Source organism: Pseudonaja textilis, chromosome 2 (genome assembly GCF_049901715.1).
Source record: "Pseudonaja textilis isolate UNSWEBS1 chromosome 2, rPseTex1.2, whole genome shotgun sequence".
NCBI lineage: Eukaryota > Metazoa > Chordata > Lepidosauria > Squamata > Elapidae > Pseudonaja > Pseudonaja textilis.
Genome location: NC_141991.1, coordinates 87,908,617 through 87,927,219, shown reverse-complemented (window position 1 = coordinate 87,927,219; position 18,603 = coordinate 87,908,617). Strand labels below are relative to the sequence as shown.

General features: G+C 37.2%; 1 protein-coding gene across 3 annotated transcripts in view; it reads right to left on the bottom strand.

The window, feature by feature from the left end:
• AFAP1L1 (actin filament associated protein 1 like 1) overlaps window positions 1-18,603 on the bottom strand; it is an 89,910-nt gene that overhangs the window by 45,907 nt on the left and 25,400 nt on the right. The window contains exon 1 of one of the 3 annotated variants that reach the window (XM_087924538.1): window positions 4,013-4,244. The exons of the other annotated variants lie outside the window; for them this stretch is intronic. Coding sequence (XP_087780664.1) covers window positions 4,013-4,229 — 217 coding nt within the window. The 5' untranslated portion in view covers window positions 4,230-4,244. Of the gene's footprint in view, window positions 1-4,012; window positions 4,245-18,603 lie in introns of those variants that run through there. 3 annotated transcript variants of the gene reach the window in all.

Here is an 18,603-nt window from a genome sequence, read left to right as displayed (position 1 = left end):
GTTTGTTTATGTTTGTCTTAAAAAGAATAAAACTTTTTTTTTTAAAAAAAGAACTTTGCAACTGGACATTGTGCCGTTTCTTTTAAGATACACCAACCAAGAAAGCCAGGGATAAGAATTGGTTTTTAATCTCTTCAACTCATGAATATGAATAAACCACAATTCCATGTGAATCAGATAATTTTAGCGTATGTCACCACCTCAATAAGATAATATCAGGTTTTTGTAAGAACAAATTTTGTCACATTTAAGTAAGATCTTAGCAGTGCTGCCCACGCTCGGAATTCCAGAATGCTGACTCAGCATTTTATGGGAAATGGTAAGCAGGGTTGTTCAGACACACACTGAATATTTCTGTAAAGAAACACCATAAGAAAAACTTAAGTCTTTTTCTGAATTAAGTGAAAAGCATGTGAACTGCCATCCTGTTCATTTCACATAGATCTTTATTACAGAACCTAAGAATATAATATCTCCCAAATCTGGAAACAGACTGTTTGGGGATCCAATCTTAGAAAATGTGCAGGGTTCATCCACACAGGATGCCTCAAGTAAAATCATAATGCTTCATAGTTGGTTCAAGAAGCATTTAATTATGTTAACTGAGTTAAGGCTTTGTAACCTCATGACCACTTCCACAAAGATGGTACGATTTCGTTATGACAATGATTCCTCCCCAATGGCCACTTTGGCAAATGGGCTAGAGTTTGGCTTCTGTGGTACCCAGGCCTTTTGTTTCTGCTGTTGAACAACAACTCCCTCTTTTTCTTGGAGGATGATTGTGTGGGGCTTGCAGTCCCTGCCCTAAATTGACCAAATTTGGCAGGATCTGTAGTATGGTTGACTAGGGTGCTTTGCCTTGCAAAGGCTTGGTAAAGTTCAAAGTTAAAGCTGATCCTCTCTGCTGTTGGCCTACTGAAGTATGTTGTATGATTCCTGCCATTGGGAAAATTTGAAAAGGAAAACCGGGGTGGGAGGTGGGTGGGGCATACAGAGCAATGCCTTCCATCTCAACCTCAAAGTATTTGGTTAAGGCTAGAATGGAAGGGTTTTCTTTGCTATGTCATTACACAGGACTACCTAAGTCAGCATCTTATGTCAAACAGTGGCTGACCAGATATATCTGGAGAATTTCCAAGCAGAGGTTGAAAGTATCAACATTCTTCCACTGTTGCATCCTTCATATAAAATCCCCTTGCCTGCACTACAAAAATGGCAACATGAGATGAAAGTGACTCTAAATTATAGTGACCCTATATTATACATACATACATACATACATACATACATACATACATATGTACTTATGTACTTACATACATAGATATATATATAGTCAGTATGTATGTATGTATGTATGTATATATCCCTCTCCCTACCATTGGGATGCAAAGAACCTTGGTGTCCTGTTGCTGGGAACAGATTCAGAACCTGAGTTCACAGCAGGCTCAGGATGCCTCTATCATAAATGTTTTCCTGCAGCCTCCACTGAGGTGCCTTATCTCCCTAGCCTTCTGTTTCCTCCTCCTTCAATACAGCCAAGCAAAATATGAGTGTTTTAGGTTAGGAGGCTACAAAGAAAGCACATGCCGGAAAAGGGATATTGGCAGTTCCAAATAAGGGGTTATACCTAGGAAAGGCCTATTAGTGATTTCAGGAATGTTGAGTTAGCCACCTCAGCAAGAATAAAAGGGGATCCCTAAATCTAAAATTTCATTTCTCCATTCCTCTTCTGGCATTGCTGTGACATGGTAATTGGAGGCATTAGCATTTAATTAAGCATTTCCATTTAATTATAAAGACCATATTTTAATAAATAGTTTAAAGAGCAGGTATACCACTGGTTAAGAAAAGGATAGGCAAGGACCATACCAAAGTGTCTTTATGTTAAATGTGCTGTCGAAGAGAGGAAGGAAAGGGGGAAATACTTCATACCTGATCTCATTAGACATTCATTTCCAAATATGCCAGCTTTGAGCAAGCATTGGTAGGCACTTCTTTCTCCTTAGATTCAGTTGCTGTCAATAAACATTTTTGGGAAGGATAAAAATAGAAATATATAGTTCTTAAATCTGTGCCTTGTGTGCTCTGGTTAGGTCACATAGAAAATGTTGTGGAAATTGCATGATTTAAGATGCATGACACAGGACACTTGTTTTCCTGTTCCCATCCATCACCACCAGCCTAGAACTAGCCAGAAGAGAGCTTCTGTTCACACTTGAATGAGTCTCTAGGTGGACACAAATCAAGTAATTAAGTAAAAGATTCAATTTACTGATAACAGCAATCAAAGGGTACTTATTTGAACTACAGAGCCACAGTATAACAATATAAGACTGCATATTTTGTAGTCATTGAGTGTTCCACAAGAGGGGAGCATTAGAATATAAAACAATATGAAAAAGGGTCTTGGATGTGTGCATTCTCGCTGTCTCATGTGAAATAGTAGAGAAAATAGCGGAAAAAAAATTAAGATTAAAACGTAGCCTGGAAATTCTTAATATAAGATTGTTGTCAATGAAGTATTAACCATATACTGTACATATCCATAATTAATTACTGACTGGCTTTTAATAAATTGTTTTCATACTGTATATTTCAGAGAACTAGAATCCTGTCCCTTTAATGAGGAAAACATTCAGAGGTGGCCAATCTCTATCCACTGGTAAGACTGACTAAGTTATATATTGAAGGACATGTTTGTGAAACATTATTTGGGACAATATATGCTAAGTTATTTGTTGCATTATTTGAGCTAACCCTTTTAACTGAAAGGAAATATGGGAATCTGTAGTCCCCAGGTGACATTGGACTTCCTATCAATCATCTTTGACCCTCTGGCCATGATTATCTGGGGTGGCTGGGAGAACCCAACAACATCCAAAAGACAATGGGACCAGAAAGATTCAGGAAGAATATAGTGCAATCTTCTTCCACATGTTGCCTTCAAATGTGTTTAGACTGCAATACCGCCCACCCCAAATCAAACAGATCTGTAACCATCAGATTAAAATAAACCAATAAACTGGTTTCTTGATCCTCCAATGAGGATATTTCTTTAGAACACCAACACTTAAGATGGATGGACAACAATTAATGAGATGCAAAAGGAAAAGACAAACATTACTTATTGTCAAGACAATAGCCAAGAAAAGTTGAAGCATATCTACTGATTCCAAATAGGGTCTGAGCTATGTTTTAAAAGGAAACCACATCAACATATGGACAGGGGCATTAGGATAATGAGCTGAGACACCTGCTTTTTAGATCCATGTCCCTTCTGGCTGGTTAAAGCAGCCTGGGGAGTTCTAATGGTGGATAATTCTTCCTTGAGTGAGGGGATTGACCCTTCACACCTTGAGAAGGTCTTGGTTCATCACATTTCTCAAGAAGCCATCACTGGGCACCACTATATTGGACAATTTATGACTGTTAACTAACTTCCCCTTTTGGGGAAAGATGATTGAATAGATTTTGCACAGCAACTTCAGAGGACCTTGGAAGAAGTGAATTATCTGGATCCCTTTCAGTTAGGTTTCGGATCTGAGATGGAAATATAATCAGTTATGCTTTGGGACAATCTCTGATGAAAGTGGGATGGAGATTGTGCATCATCTTTGCCCTGTTTGACCTCTCTGCAGCTTCTGATACAACCATGATAACCTTCCTGATTGGCTCAGAAGACTGGGGGTAGTCTGCATCAACTGTACTGGTTTGCCTCCTTTCTCCAAAGACGATTCCAATCAGTGGTAGTTGGGGAGGAGAAATCTCACACTTGATCACTATTATGTAGGGTGCTACAGGGTGCAGTGTTTTGCCCTTTCCTAGTTAACTTTTATACGACACTCTTCTGTGAGTTCATCTGTCGCTATGGCATAACGTATCAGCACTATGCTGTTGATACCCAATTATATATCTTTGCCCCTTGCAAATTAAACAATACTATGAACATTTTATCCCGGCACCCAGAGGTTGTGAGGGTGTACATGGAGAACAACAGATTTCAGCTTACTCTGGCAAGACTGAAGGCCATTTTGGTTTGGGGCTTCTGGCTTTAAGACTATACTATCTTTGGTGTTGGAATGGATGGCATTTTGCCACATTGACCCAAGTTGCAACCCAGGGATCCTCCTGGACTCATGACTCCTGCTGAAAGAGCAGATGGTAGTCATGACTTGGGGGCCTTTGCAGAGTTTTGTATTGTGTGCCTGTTGCTCCCTGTCACTCATGTCTAGTTACCTCCCAATCAGACTACTGTAATGTGGTCATCATGACTAGATATTTCAGTGGAGCTTCACTATGCTATTTTAGAGATCATTAAAATCTCAGTTTAACATGCCATGTAAAATGTACTATGTATCAACAACTCTACGTACCATATGGTATTTGGTTGCAGTTTTTTTCACCTTTAAGTTAAATTAGCTCAGGGTGACTAGCAGGAACATATCAGTTTTCCTCATAGGACACAGAAGTGATGCGTTACTGATTTCTTCTCACAGTCTACAGCCACAGCTCTAGAATTCCCAAATAGTCCTTCATCAAATACTAACTAGGACCAACTCTAACATCCAAATGTTGCCTCTGCATTCATTTTTTAAAAGATATTATCAAAATGCCCCAATGAAAATATATACTGTTTTTCATGTTAACTGAGAAAATCCTTCTTTTGATCTTTGCAATTACTTTGGAAAAGAAAAAGTACTGTACTGATCAAGTAACTGAAAGTTGTTCATGCTTGCAGTATTTAGAAAATTACTGAAACTTTTTTCTCACTTCAGCTAGTACTTATTAAATTGTGCCTTAAATTAGTTATATATTTATTTATACCATTAAATATTGATGAATCTATCAGAATTTTGACAGGTCTTGTATGATAGTCAGTGGAACAGGACAATGGAAGTAAAATCCATCTGAATATCTTAAAATTGGTGGATATGGGTTGTGCACTCAACTTGTATTTAATGCATTCTTGATATACAATAGACCTATTGCAGCAATAAAGAAAAAGGTGAATATATACCAAGTGTATTTCTGAATGTTTATTTATTTTCCAGGTAGAAAATAGCATGAGGAAACATTGTTTTCTGCCTATATATGGATTACCTATGGTTAAAATAGCTGTTAAAAGTCAGTTCATATCCTCAAAAGTGGATCCTAATCATAGGTTCTAGTTACTAAATAAATACTGTACAAAAAGAGCAGGTCTGTGATCATTGCAAAACAAATCATAGGAAGAAAAAGACTCAAACACTATTCTATCCCATTGTTTTGTAAAGAGTAAAAAAGAGCTTGTGCCTGCTTTTTCATTTGATGTCAACGAAACCATGCCTGTGACTAAGCTGCTACTTAAAATAACTGGTTAGAAATATTTGATAGATATCAACATTGCACTCTGTGAAGTTCTTGGTATACTATAGCTACTCAAGAATGCTGGGGTTGACACCATCCATACAACTCCTGAAATTGAGTTTACTTGACCTGATATGTACATGAAACAGTTCTTCATTACTGGAATGGCACTTTGGATCCAAATCATAATAGGGACATATAGCTTTCTTATATTAATACTCTTATTTTTTCAATATCATTATCTTGTGTAAATAGCTTCTAGGATGATACTTCTTAATGAAAAATGTCTAATAGTTTTCTTTTAGAAGTATTTTTATGGAGTGGTTTTAAGAAATTTTCAGCCAGAGGCAATGCTGCTTATCCAGTATCAACAAGACCACCAAAAATCCAGAAAGATGAAGGTCAAAGTAGCAAGGCTCTAGCCAGCTTGGAATTCTCCCTCAAAGATGCAGGAAGCAACTATGTCAATAAACAACATGAGCTATAGCACTGGAATCAGACACAATACCCTCAGAAGTTAAAAACAAACAAACAAATGAAAACATCAAAAGGTATTTTTGCATCCTTTAGATCAGGGGTGTCAAACTTGTGGCTCGTGGGCTGGATGCATCAGGTGCTGGCCCCACCTCATTTAGTGAAAGGGAAAAAAAGTCCCAATACATCACATGATGCGTGTTTGACACCCCTGCTTTAGATGAACTCAACTGCAGATCAGAATGGGTGGGATAGAAGGAAAGAGATTTAAGCAGGTGAGGAATTGTCAAGGCAGGAGACTCCCTGCATCTTAATCTACAGAAAGTATCTTTTCTGGCTCCCTATAGCATTAATGAACACTTCAATGCCTAAATGGACTTTTTTATATGCCCATACCCAGTTATTATCAATGTTATTCGGAATGTCTTCCCCCCTCTCCAGGTGTTAGGATTCCAACTGCTCAAAATTGCTCCAGTTCGTAAATTTATCCTGTATTTTGCTGAGGCAAGAAGCATTTCAGAATCAAGCCTAGATTTTCATCCTATTTCTGTCACAACCAGATTTTAGGTTATCCTCAACCCAACAATTAAAACAAGGTAAAAGAAAAACCCAGAATGCAAAGTTCTGCTCAACTTTTAATCCATTAAACAATATTTAAAGTTTAGTCTTCATAATGAAGCAGGTAACTTTGGGATAATCCACAGTGTCTAGTTGCCATGATGCCAGGATAGAACAAAAAAATTTCAGGACAGAGACAGATGATATAAGCCTTTACTCCTCAGTATTCCAAATTTGACTTGGATGTGGTTTTAAAGTAGTATTTTTCTCTTGTATTCCTGTTGAATGTTCCTGTTGGCTTTAGATATCTGAAACCCATTTATCTCAAGTGACTGAAGAAACAACAACGTGGTGTCACCTGCACCTACTTTTTTATATACAAGCTCTTAATTAGCTAGCTTAAAAAAAAAAAGGTTTCAAGTCAGCAAACATTCATATACAGTATTAGGCAAAGTTCTACTCACAGTGTTATTCTATCACTGATGATAAAGGTTCAGAAGTTAGTGAGAGAACACAGCAGCAGGGGAATTGTGCACAGAAGGGTAGTCTGCCGTGAGGCCTGAATAACCTTGAAATCTGTTTTATCTTAGTTATACATGTTTTATCTTTGCTATACATATTTTCCCTTAAGCCAATTTAAAAATTAAGCTGCAAACAAGAGCAACATAAATATGATATAAAGGAGTGGGGGGGAGAAGCACCAGCAAATTGACAGGATCCATAAAGAGACTAAATTCTGAAGGTGCACAAAAGATTCGATTTGGAAAGAGCTATTATGTAATCATCCCCATGTGTCCATAGTGATCTCTAACTCTGTTTGCAGATTGCTTGATTTAGAATCTTTCAACTTCTTTCAACTTTGGAAGCTCCCTGTTCCTGTTGTTTCCTTCCTCGTTGCGAGCATTTCCTTCCAGTTGCAGGTGAAGGCTGAAAGGGTGGGCCCGGGAATAATCATTGTTTCTAATTTAGTACAAAGGACTTCCTGTTGCTCAGACCTCAAAATAATCAGCTACCCTAAAAACCAAGGCCTAGCATGGACATGAACAAAAGAAACCTTTGGAGAAAGAAGTTCTGTCTTGCTGTTCTAATCCTAAATAGTGGGGTGCATGTATATGTATAAAATTGAAAACTAAGCAAATATTATCAATTTCATGACATGTCAGTATCTTCAGTTAAGATGCTTTTCTTATTTGTGAGAAAATACAGTGGGTGCAGTATAATTTCTAAGAATATTGAAGAGTATTCTTACAGAGATTTGTGAAACTGACCACACCATCATCTCTTTGATTTAAATTAATCCTTCAAAGTGTTCTCAGATGTTTCGCTAGCCCTTTAGGAATTTAAGTTCAATGCTTATCTTTGGACACTGAACCCTGTGGTCACCCTTATAAACTAACATTAAAGAACTTTAGGCAGTTTATCTCTCTTTCCAATAGACCTCTGGGTCTTTTCCATTCATAAAATGTTTTCAATGAGAAAGGAAGAATGTGAATTAAGGCCAGAACCTCAAGGAAATCCTCCACCAAGGGGAAATATAACTCTCCCAGAATTGTTCCTTTGTGCCAGTGGTTTTCCTAGGTTGGCTGAAATTCCAATTTGCTGAATAAAACAATTTTATTGCCTATTGTCTGTTAACATACATTGAAAAAAACTATAGAAATTACACAATTGTTCTTCTCTCCTGTGTTTAGTTGAGTAGACTGTGTAGTGATGACCACACACACACACACACACACAAAATAAGGCTTGAGTGAGAATGGTGAGAAAAAAGCAAAAAAAAAAAAAACCACTCATTAAGATGTGCAGATTTATTCAACCATAGGCAAAATATAGTTAATTTTTGATTTTTGAAATGGACAATTCTGATATATATTGGATCACCTTGCCTGCTTTCAAAGCAAATAAAAAGGGACCTCTGATCCAAAATTATTTATTCTATAAATTTGTGTTTCAATTTAAGAACTTCTTAACTTCTTAAAAGATAAAGACTAGCTCTATGACCGTATTTTTGGCTTTTCGCCCAGTATTTTCCTTCTACTCTGTGATGTATATTGGCCATCCAATTATTTATGCACAACATAAAGCCAGATATGGCCCAAAGGTTTTCCAAAGCTGTCACCACAACAGAGGAAAAGCCAATTAAAATGATCTTATTTAAGAATTTTGTTTTCAGAATGAACATCACTATGCTTTTATGAAACTTCACAGCACAAATAGTCCACAGTGATGCCTATGATACCTCTTTAAGAATTACAGGCCTCAAAAGAGACTGGAATCCTTTAGAAATATATGTTAATTCAAAAAGTAGTTTTACTTTTTATTTGCAAAGCTGAATTTTGATAGCCATGAGTTAGGTGCTCAAATATTTTTATTGAATCTAATGTCTTACTTTAATAGGAAATTTTAAAATAACACTTCTTTTAACATCAAGTAGCAACTTTTGTTGAATAAATTGTGGAGGCTTTTTAAAGTAAAGGAATTTATTGATAATAGGTAATTCCATTTAAATCAAATAGTGGAAGATGATCAATTAGTTAAAATTATGTATTGCATGTGTAATTTATTTGTAAACAAAAGTACACACAGAATGGCCACAACTGGCAATTTCTTGCCTAGTGACATCCAGTAATTTCATCTTCAAATGGCACTTGCTTACTACAAGATACACAGAGGAACACAAATGTGTATTTCGTTTGGATTTGGATCTTTTTGATGTTTCCTGTTGCTGATTGGTTTCATTTACTGTTCTCATGTAGAAATCATTAGGATTGTATTTGCTACTTGATAATTTATTTTTACTTCTAATCTTATTTCTGTTTGTTATCTCTCTCTCTCTCTCTCTCACACACACACACACACCTCTATACTCATGCTTGACTTTGCTGATGTTCTACTTCACCTTTTCTTATACAGCTTAGGACAACTGACCTGGAGTCTCCATTTTATTCCCACAACAACAAACTTATGAGATAGGAACAGTTAATAATAGGATAGGATAGGTATAGGATAGGACAACACAGTTGGAAGTGACCTTGGAGTTCTTCTAGTCCAAACCCCTGCTCAGTACAAAGACAAATGGTTGTCCAATCTCTTCTTAAAAACTTCCATTGTTGGAGCATTCACAACTTCTGGAGGCAAGTTGTTCCACTGATTAATTGTTCTAACTGTCAGGAAATTTCGTCTTAGTTCTAGGTTGCTTCTCTTCTTGATTAGTTTCTATCCATTGCTTCTTGTCCTGCCCTCAGGTGCTTTGGAGAATAGCTTGAGTCCCTTGACTTTGTGGCAATCCCTCAGATATCACTGCTATCAAGCTGAGAAAGAGTCACCCAGTAAACATCTTTAGCAAATTGAGATTAAATCTATTCTACGGCTCTTGATCTAATCTCTTTTTAAAATAACTCGGTTAGTAAAACAACTCTAACAACAGCTTATGCACACACTAGCCCACTGAGATGGGCTGTGTACCATTTATAGAGGTCTTCCCAAAGGAGCCTTACTCTTGGGGCTAGATCAAAGAGATATGGCAGAAAAGTAACATTTTACAACAAAAATCCAAACAAATGTTTCTATGCAAATATTCTCTTTCTTATGAAGGTAGACCATCAACAAGGGCAGTAATTTCTTAGACTTTAATAGGTCTGCTGCATGACTTTGCTACGTAGTGACATGGATACATCATGAGAGGTCCATCTCCACGGCACAGAATGACTATTTGCTTACATGTGAAACTGTTGAATAACTTGTTGTTTTATGTTTTCTTATATGGTATCTTGATCAATGACAATGACAATAATGAAAGGTTGACATCATATTTTGTTTCCTATCTAGCTACAGCACTCCTGTGACTTTTGCCCAGAGTCCTGCTGAGGAACCAAAGTTTTCCTTTTCTCATTCTGGCCCTGGCAGGAATAACATCCACATGAACTATAGTCCATGAGGTCTCTATTTCTATAGATAACCACTGCTGCTGCCACGCATCCATGCACATGAAGGCAGAGTGTGGAAAGTGATGAATGAGAATCAAGGTCTGTAGCACATGAGTGCAGCTACATCAGGAACCGGGGCAAGGAAGAATAGGGATAGAGAAGCTACTGTGAAGCAATAAGCAGATAGTGGGAGAAGAGAGGAAACTGGTTTGTGCCTCACGTATGTTCTCTTCTTGGGGAGCATTTTCAATTTGGTTGCTGCTGCTACTAGGCAAGTTCTCATTGAAGAGACCCCAGTCTCTTCATAAGGCCCAACTTCTTCATCCCCAGAGTCTAGATGCAATTTTTTCCTCTATTCTCACAAAAGGAGGGGGTGGGAGTACCTTGGTGTGGGAGTGCCTGGGGATGGGAATGTCCTGGATTTAGCCCTCTAACTCTCCTAGCAACTCCCTTACAGACAGTGACAACCTCCAAAGAAACAGAGAAGGAACGGGTAAAGAGAATAAGCTAATCAGTTTTTCTCTTTGTTTTTGCACAGGACACATGCCTTAATTTTGAGGCATAGCAGGAAGAACATTGTTTGCATCATTTTTCCAAACAACAGGCTGTCCTCACACCTTGGAGACAGGAAGAAAGCAGCATGTCACTGGACATGTGTGGACAGTCCAAAGAGTAGTTTCAAACACACTTTAGATTGCACATTGTTATTTCTCAAACATAATAAGATCCTTCTCCAAACTCTTTGATTGTAAACTTTTCCCAACTTTTTTTTTTCACCTCTTAAAGTTGGAAGAGGGAGAAACTGAGTAATTGCATTCTGTATTCTGACTGTAATGCCAAGAATATTAAGTACCTAAAACTGGTACTTTACAAATAAGAGTATGTAATAAATTAACCAGACCTGCTGACCTCTCAGTATTGTCACAAGGAAGAATGAACCTGTGCTATGCATGTATCAATCTCAAAGATCAAAGAATCATTTTTTTTAGTCCAGATTAAAAGACAAAGAGATGAAAAATTCCATTATGATGAACTCACTGTAAAACAAGAAAAGATCTTTTGTCTCTTGAGGCTTTTATCTCTACAGGATCAGGATGATTAATGTTTTATTTTCTGATAAGCCTGAAAAAATAGCCTTGAAAGATGGGTAAGAAAACAGTAATTTTTAAAAAGGGAATAAAAAAAATATATAGGGTGGGAATGGAAATTCTATCTGTGGTTATGTGTAACTAGCCAGCTTGATTTACTGGATAACATGTCTAGTAAGTCTAGATTATGAATACTCAAATATAACCTAATATACATAAAATCGATATTGTCTATACAGGTAATATGTGGGCAGGAAATAGTTGCTTTGCTGCTAGAAGAAAAGTAAAAAGTAAGAATGTAGTGCCCATAAAAGAGAGATCAGACTACTGACTATCTGTACTGTAAAAATAAGTATCTAAAATGATTTCAATCATACAAAAGACTCAGGAATGAAGTAGGGATCACTTGTAAGCAGCCTGAATATCTCAAAGAAAATAAAACATTCCTTTGGAAAACAGAGCACTCACAAATGGTTTGATCTTATCTTATTATTCTGACTTTGTTTCTAATCAGATCTTAAGCAGAAAAGTGTTAATTTAAAACCCCCGAGTTTATTTAGTGTGCTCTCTGTGTTTTTGTTTGACACAGTGACACACCCTCTATGCAGTTCAGGCAATAAAGCCTCCCCTGTATTTTATGTTTACTTGATCTATTCTGGTATGACAATCTTAAATATAGAATTCTTTCCAATTACCATGTTTCAACATGAATATTAGATACCAGCAACAGAGTCCTGGAGCAAAGGAGAAATAAAAAAGGAAAGAGTGCACATTGTGTATGCTGAAAACACTCTACTTCAATATAATCAGGAAAAAAAATTCAAACTAGTTTTGTCCTTTGCCAGCTCACCAATTTTTTTTTACAACACATTCATTTTGATTATTTTAATGACAGAAAGATGATTCATAATCATTCACACAGAGAGACCACAACTTTGAGGAGACAGCCGAAGTGGACAATCTTCCACAACCAAGGATCAACATTTCTTAAACAAACAATTGTTTCAGCTCCTAAAGTCTATGGCAAGGGCATGAATGTAAATGAGTGAAGTTTTCATGAAGCAATAGGTGTCCCATTTTCCATGCTTTCTTCTCTCCCATTAGTTCTACCAAAGAGGAAAGGAGGATTGGATGTTTAAAATCCACAACATATTGCAATCATCAATATACAGGAAAGTTCAGCCATGATTGTGATGTCACCAAGGCACAACCCTTGTGTTCTTCTTAAGAGAAAATTCCTGTTAGTCACATTCTTCCAGTTTACATTACACAGTAGCAATCAAAATCCCACCATAATCACCACTACCCAGAAAAAAAGAAGAAAACATCTTCTCCAAGCATCTGGAGAGCTTCCAATGTTATAGTATTTGTGTAGACGCAGCAAAAAAAAAAATGTATTGAAAAGCCTAGAAAGACTGCTTGGTCACCATGACACCAGACATGTATTAAGTTCCAAAGCCTGCCTGAATTGTGAAGCAAAATGAGGCCTGACTTAGGTTAAGTATCTTCCTAAACCAGGTGTGTTGGGTGGAGGAGACTGAAGGGAACAGTCATCTGGCAGAATGTTTTTTGCAAACTGCTGAACAATCTGTGCAAAGGGATATGGCCAACTAAAAGGACTATATGTGAATTTCGGAAATGCTAATAAATTGTGATTTCTTTTCTCCCCCAAGGGGCAATAACGGATAGTCATTTATCCATAGCCTCAGTTAGCTTACAGAACAGTGGTGGTATTCAATTCTTTTTATTACTGGTTTTGTGGGCGTGGTGTGGCGGGTGTGGTGTGGTGTTGGTGGGTGTGGGTTGGTGGTAGGGGAAGGATACTGTAAAATCCCACTCCACTCCAGGGGAAGGGTACTTTAAAATCCCCATTCCCTCCACACCCCACTAACCTGCTTTCCAGCTCCATTCTCTGTGCAGGGCAACAAAAGAAGACCCAGCCGATCAGCTGGGATTCCGATCAGCTGCGACTTGGGAGACAGTCAGAGGTGTATTTGCCAGTTCTCTGAACTACTCAAAATTTCCACTGCCGGTTCTCCAGAACCTGTCAGAACTTGGATGAATACCACCTCTGCTACAGAAAGATGCCAAGTGCACTCGGCAACTGGTCAGATATGAAGAAGCAAGGATGGCACTGATTGTTTGACATATCTGGTATAAATTCTAATTTGCAAACATATAGATATGCCTCCAATCTGAATACATCAGAAGGTATATGGGGAAAAGCGAACCACCAAAAGAAAAAGAAAAAATCTCACTTGAATTTACTAAGCATTGCAAAGGCTACTGATTTGGAAAAATGTTTGATATGTGAATGGATTTTGGGAATTTGAAATTCCTGTAGATAGGTATTTGGAATCTTAGTGGAAAGAATCCAGGGTTTGGAAGCACATAGATGGACTGATAAAGGAATCTGGATAGGTAACATTAAGACTGAGGACATATTCATACTTTCATTGGCCCTGATTTTGGTTGGGTTTCCCCAATAAACAATCCAAACTAGTGAAATGAATAGAGATGCGATAAATACTGTACATGACTGGTGAAATGACCAGGGAAATAGCTCAGTGGCAGAAAACATAATGTGAATGTTAAACTTTCAAGTTCAACCAGAGGTATTTCCAGATTTTGGTAAAAAATCAAGACTAGCAGCCATCAATCACTAGAAAATTCCAACTAGAAAGACAAATAGTTTGACCTGTATACAGTATATTCTATATTGTGTTTGCCCTTAAGCCCATTTGAAATATATGCTCAATGAGGAGTACAAAGGGTGTTTCTGCATAACAGTAGAGGCATCTGCCTATATTTCACATCTAAAATAGCCTAAGGGGCACAGAAAAATGTTCTGTCTTTGCAAAGATACAAACAACTGACATGGAGAGTCATTTTTCATCTAATAACCAATGGCTTTGAGGAGCATTCCTAACTTCTTCCTTCTGTAGGATGACAGTGAAATTGACATAAACAAAAACAGACAGTTTTTACAGACATTGCTATTTTGGAGTTTGGTTTGTTTGCTCCCTAGTCACTTTGTAGATGCATTTAATTTGGTGTTTTGCATTCTGTGCAAGGTAGTGCATATTTTGCAGATACAATAACAGGTTATTTAAAAAGCAGAGCGGGGAGTGGGAAATAACACTAGTGGTTACCACCACTGTATACTAAGCTTCTGGGTGTATTGTTTAAATTCAAGGAGGACTGTTTAAAAAAAGATCTGAAAAACTCTCAATATAGCACATGTTGAGATTTGGAAGAATGGATATTATCTTGTTTGAAAAGCAAAGATGTAGTTTTGCAAACTGCTCTGAAAATGAATTCTTATGGAGAAGATCAGACTTTCCAAATGTCCCTTGTTACATTTATTTATGTTTTAAAAACTTGTCACTAGAAGCCATAAAGCAACAACCATCTATATCCCATTTTGTCAACCCTATTTTTCTAGGTTATTGTGTGCTTTTAAATTAATTCAGAAAAGGTGTTTCAATATGAGTCAGTTCATTAAAGCAACTACATCTTTTATAGGCTTGAATGAAAACCTGAAAAAACATGCAGCTGCTTTAAAGATCTGCTCTTTGGTACTGCCATGTATTCCTAAACATTCCTGCAAATTATTTCCAAAGCATACACACTCCTATTTTCCCTTTTAATGGTTTATTTGTACATTTCAAACTGACTTGAATGCAATTATTTTAAGTAATGAGGTGATGTGTTATGGAAAGAGAAAGAGTTATCCAGAACAAGTCTAAAAAAATTAAAAAAGAAATAACCAAGAAATATACAGTGCTCTGCTTCCTTTTTTAAAGAAGAGGGAGACAGGATAGATAGAATAGAATAGAATTCTTTATTGGCCAAGTGTGATTGGACACACCAGGAATTTGTCTTGGTGCAAATGCTCTCAGTATACATAAAAGAAAAGATACATTCATCAAGTGTCAAGAATCATAAGGCACAACACTTAATAATAGTCATAGGGTACAATAAGCAATCAAATCATACTAGGAAACAGTCAATATAAATCATAAGGATACAAGCAACAAAGTTACAGTCATACAGTCACAAGTGGGAGCGGATGGGTGATAAGGATGGATGAGAAGATTAACAGTAATGGTAGTGCAGACTTTGTAAATAATTGGACAGTGTTGAGGGAATTATTTGTTTAGCAGAGTGACGGCATTCGGGGAAAAACTGTCCTTGTGTTTAGTTGTTCTGGTGTGCAGTGCTCTATAGCATCGTTTTGAGGGAAGGAGTTGAAACAGTTTATGTCTGGGATGTGAGAGGTCTGTAAATATTTTTACAGCCTTCTTTTTGACTCATGCAGTATACAGGTCCTCAGTTGAAGGCAGGTGGGTGCTAATTGTTTTTTCTGTAGTCCTAATTATCTTCTGAAGTCTGTGTCTGTTCTACTGGGTTGCCGAACCAAACCAGACAGTTATAGAGGTGCAGATGATAAACTCAATAATTCCTCTGTAGAACTGTATCAGTAGCTCCTTGGGCAGTTTGAGCTTTCTGAGTTGGCACAGAAAGAACATTTCATAGATTAACAGAGTTGGAAGGGACTTTGGAGGTCATCTAGTCCAACCCGCTGCTCGAGCAGGAGAGTCTATTCCAAATATTAGCCTCTACCTAGGATTGAACTCACAGCCTCCTGATTGTGAGGCGAGAGCTCCACCTCTAAGCCACCAAAGCTGAGCTTTTTTGATGATATTTTTGATGTTAGGTGTCCATTTTAGGTCATGTGATATAATAGAACCTAGAAATTTGAAGGTCTCTACTGTTGATTCTGTGTTGTCTAGTATTGTAAGAGGTGATAGTATGGTAGGGTTTCTTCTAAAGTCTACCGCCATTTCTATGGTTTGAGTGTGTTCAGATTGTTCCGGTTACACCACAAAACAAGTTGTACAACCTCCTGTCTGTATGCAGATTCGTCGTCTCGAATGAGACCAATCACTGTTGTGTCATCTGCAAACTTCAGTATTTTAACAGATGGATCATTTGAGATGCAATCATTGGTATATAGGGAGAAGTGGAGAAAGCACACAGCCTTGGGAGGCACTGTGCTAATTGTACAGGTATCAGATGTGATTCTGCCTAGCTTCTCCTGCTGCTTCCTATCTATTAGGAAGCTTATGATTCACTTACAAATGTGTTCAGGTACCACTAGCTGGTTTAATTTAGTTGGAAGAATGTCTGGAGTGATGGTACTGAATGCTGAACTGAAGTCTACAAAGAGGGCCCTTGTGTAGATATTTGGAGATTCAAGGTGTTGTAGGATGTAGCGCAGAGCCATATTAATATCTAATATTAATCACATAGTGATTCATATAGGATCACATTGTGCTAATTCAATTTTGGATCTATCTATTATACTGCAAGAATCACATAACTGGAATCTAAGACTTTTCATATAAACTGTTTTTGTATCTTTAGAGTGTTTTCATATTTGTTGAAAGCACTATTTCTACATATCAATTGCAATGGGAAACACAGGAGACAATTTTGCCAGATGTTGTTTTAAGTGCTCATCTACTGAAACATACCACAAAGACCCAAAGAACACAAAGTGTTTTATTTTTATAACCTTGTTTCCCAATGGGAGAGGAAAATGTAAGAACATACCTGCCCATTTTTTAAACACACAAGAAAAAAAAGGTTCATCTCTGCTATCCTCCCCGCACCCTGACTTCAACCACAATGATGATAAAAAATTTAGTCAAGAAAGCTAGACTAGATGTGCTTATATTTGCATTCTCAGATATCATATTCCCTAATACCCTGCAGTAAGTTTAGAGCCTATTTAAGTCTTTGTTATTCTGTATCATTGGTAAATTCCATTCCGTACACATTGTACTGGCAAAAATGCAAGGAACTCTGATTTGGCATATGGCTTCTAATTTTGAAAATCTTAGTTAAACTAGAAAAGGCCGGTGGTCTTACAATAGCCACTGCTGGATAGAAGTATTCAGCTGTCAACAATATTACATAGAAAAACAGAATAAAGAAACAAATGCTTCCTGCATTCTTGGTTCAACTGCTCAGAATAAAAACAAAGCCTAAATTATAGAATCATGGAAATTCTGGAAAAGACCTCGGAGGTCTTCTGATCCAGCCCCAATTTCTAATTCAGGTCTAATCACACCTTGTAACTGGGGTGAAACAAAAATATGGTAGCCAATCACTCATATTAGGTGGTTTGTAATCATATCACAGTAGCACAGGGGTTCAGGAAATGCTAAACCGCTGCTCATAATTTGATTTTGGACCATGTTTGTGCAATGGTGGGATTCAGCCCATTCGCACCACTTTGGGAGAACCGGTTGTTAAGTTTCTGAGCAGTTTGGTGAACTGGTTGTTGAAAGAAATCATTAGAGCAGAGAACTGGTTGTTAAATTATTTGAATCCTACCACTGTGCTTGTGTCTTCATGGTTATTCAGAAGTTGCTTGAGAAAAGGAGTATTCATAGGTCTAGAATAACACTGAAAGAGCTTCTTAACAGGGATGAAAAAACTATAGTCCTAAACATCTTTAAAAATATATTTTATTTATTTGGATATCTTCGAATCAATGTTGACTTAAGCAACATTTTCAGAAGAATTGCTGTTGCCTCCTTCCTGGAGCTGAGAGAGTATCCAGCCCAAGATCACTACCTGACTTTGTGTCTGAGGTGGGAGGACATTTTCTCTCATACGTTTCTAGTCTGATGCCTTATTTATTACACCTGACTGGTTCTGCACTATACCAAACGACAACACTGAACAAATACATTTATAATGGAATGAAATCCTATTTGCCAATGGGACTTCAATTTAATATGTGCTCATTACATTCTTACCCACAGTATCTCCTGTGTGTTGCTGCTTTTAAATTATTTTCCTCCAGTCTGCACTGGATATAGAAATGATCTGGAAGGGGACAATTTTTTTAAAAAAAGCCGAGCACATGGATGTAAATTAATGGAAGGATCTGCTTTGCTCCCCTCCATATATGTAAGGATATAAAATGGGATTCTGGGTAATAGGTTATCAATTATATTGGGGCTAGATGTTGAAAGTTGAAAAATAAAGGAAATAACTACATCTATTTTGATTCTTATCTGGTCAGATTGCTTTGGATTCTCAAAGCATGCTTACTTCTAAGATCTTCTTATATATCCCTGTTATAATTAAAAGAATTATTCAAGCTGTTGAATGCTTTGCACAGTTTTCTA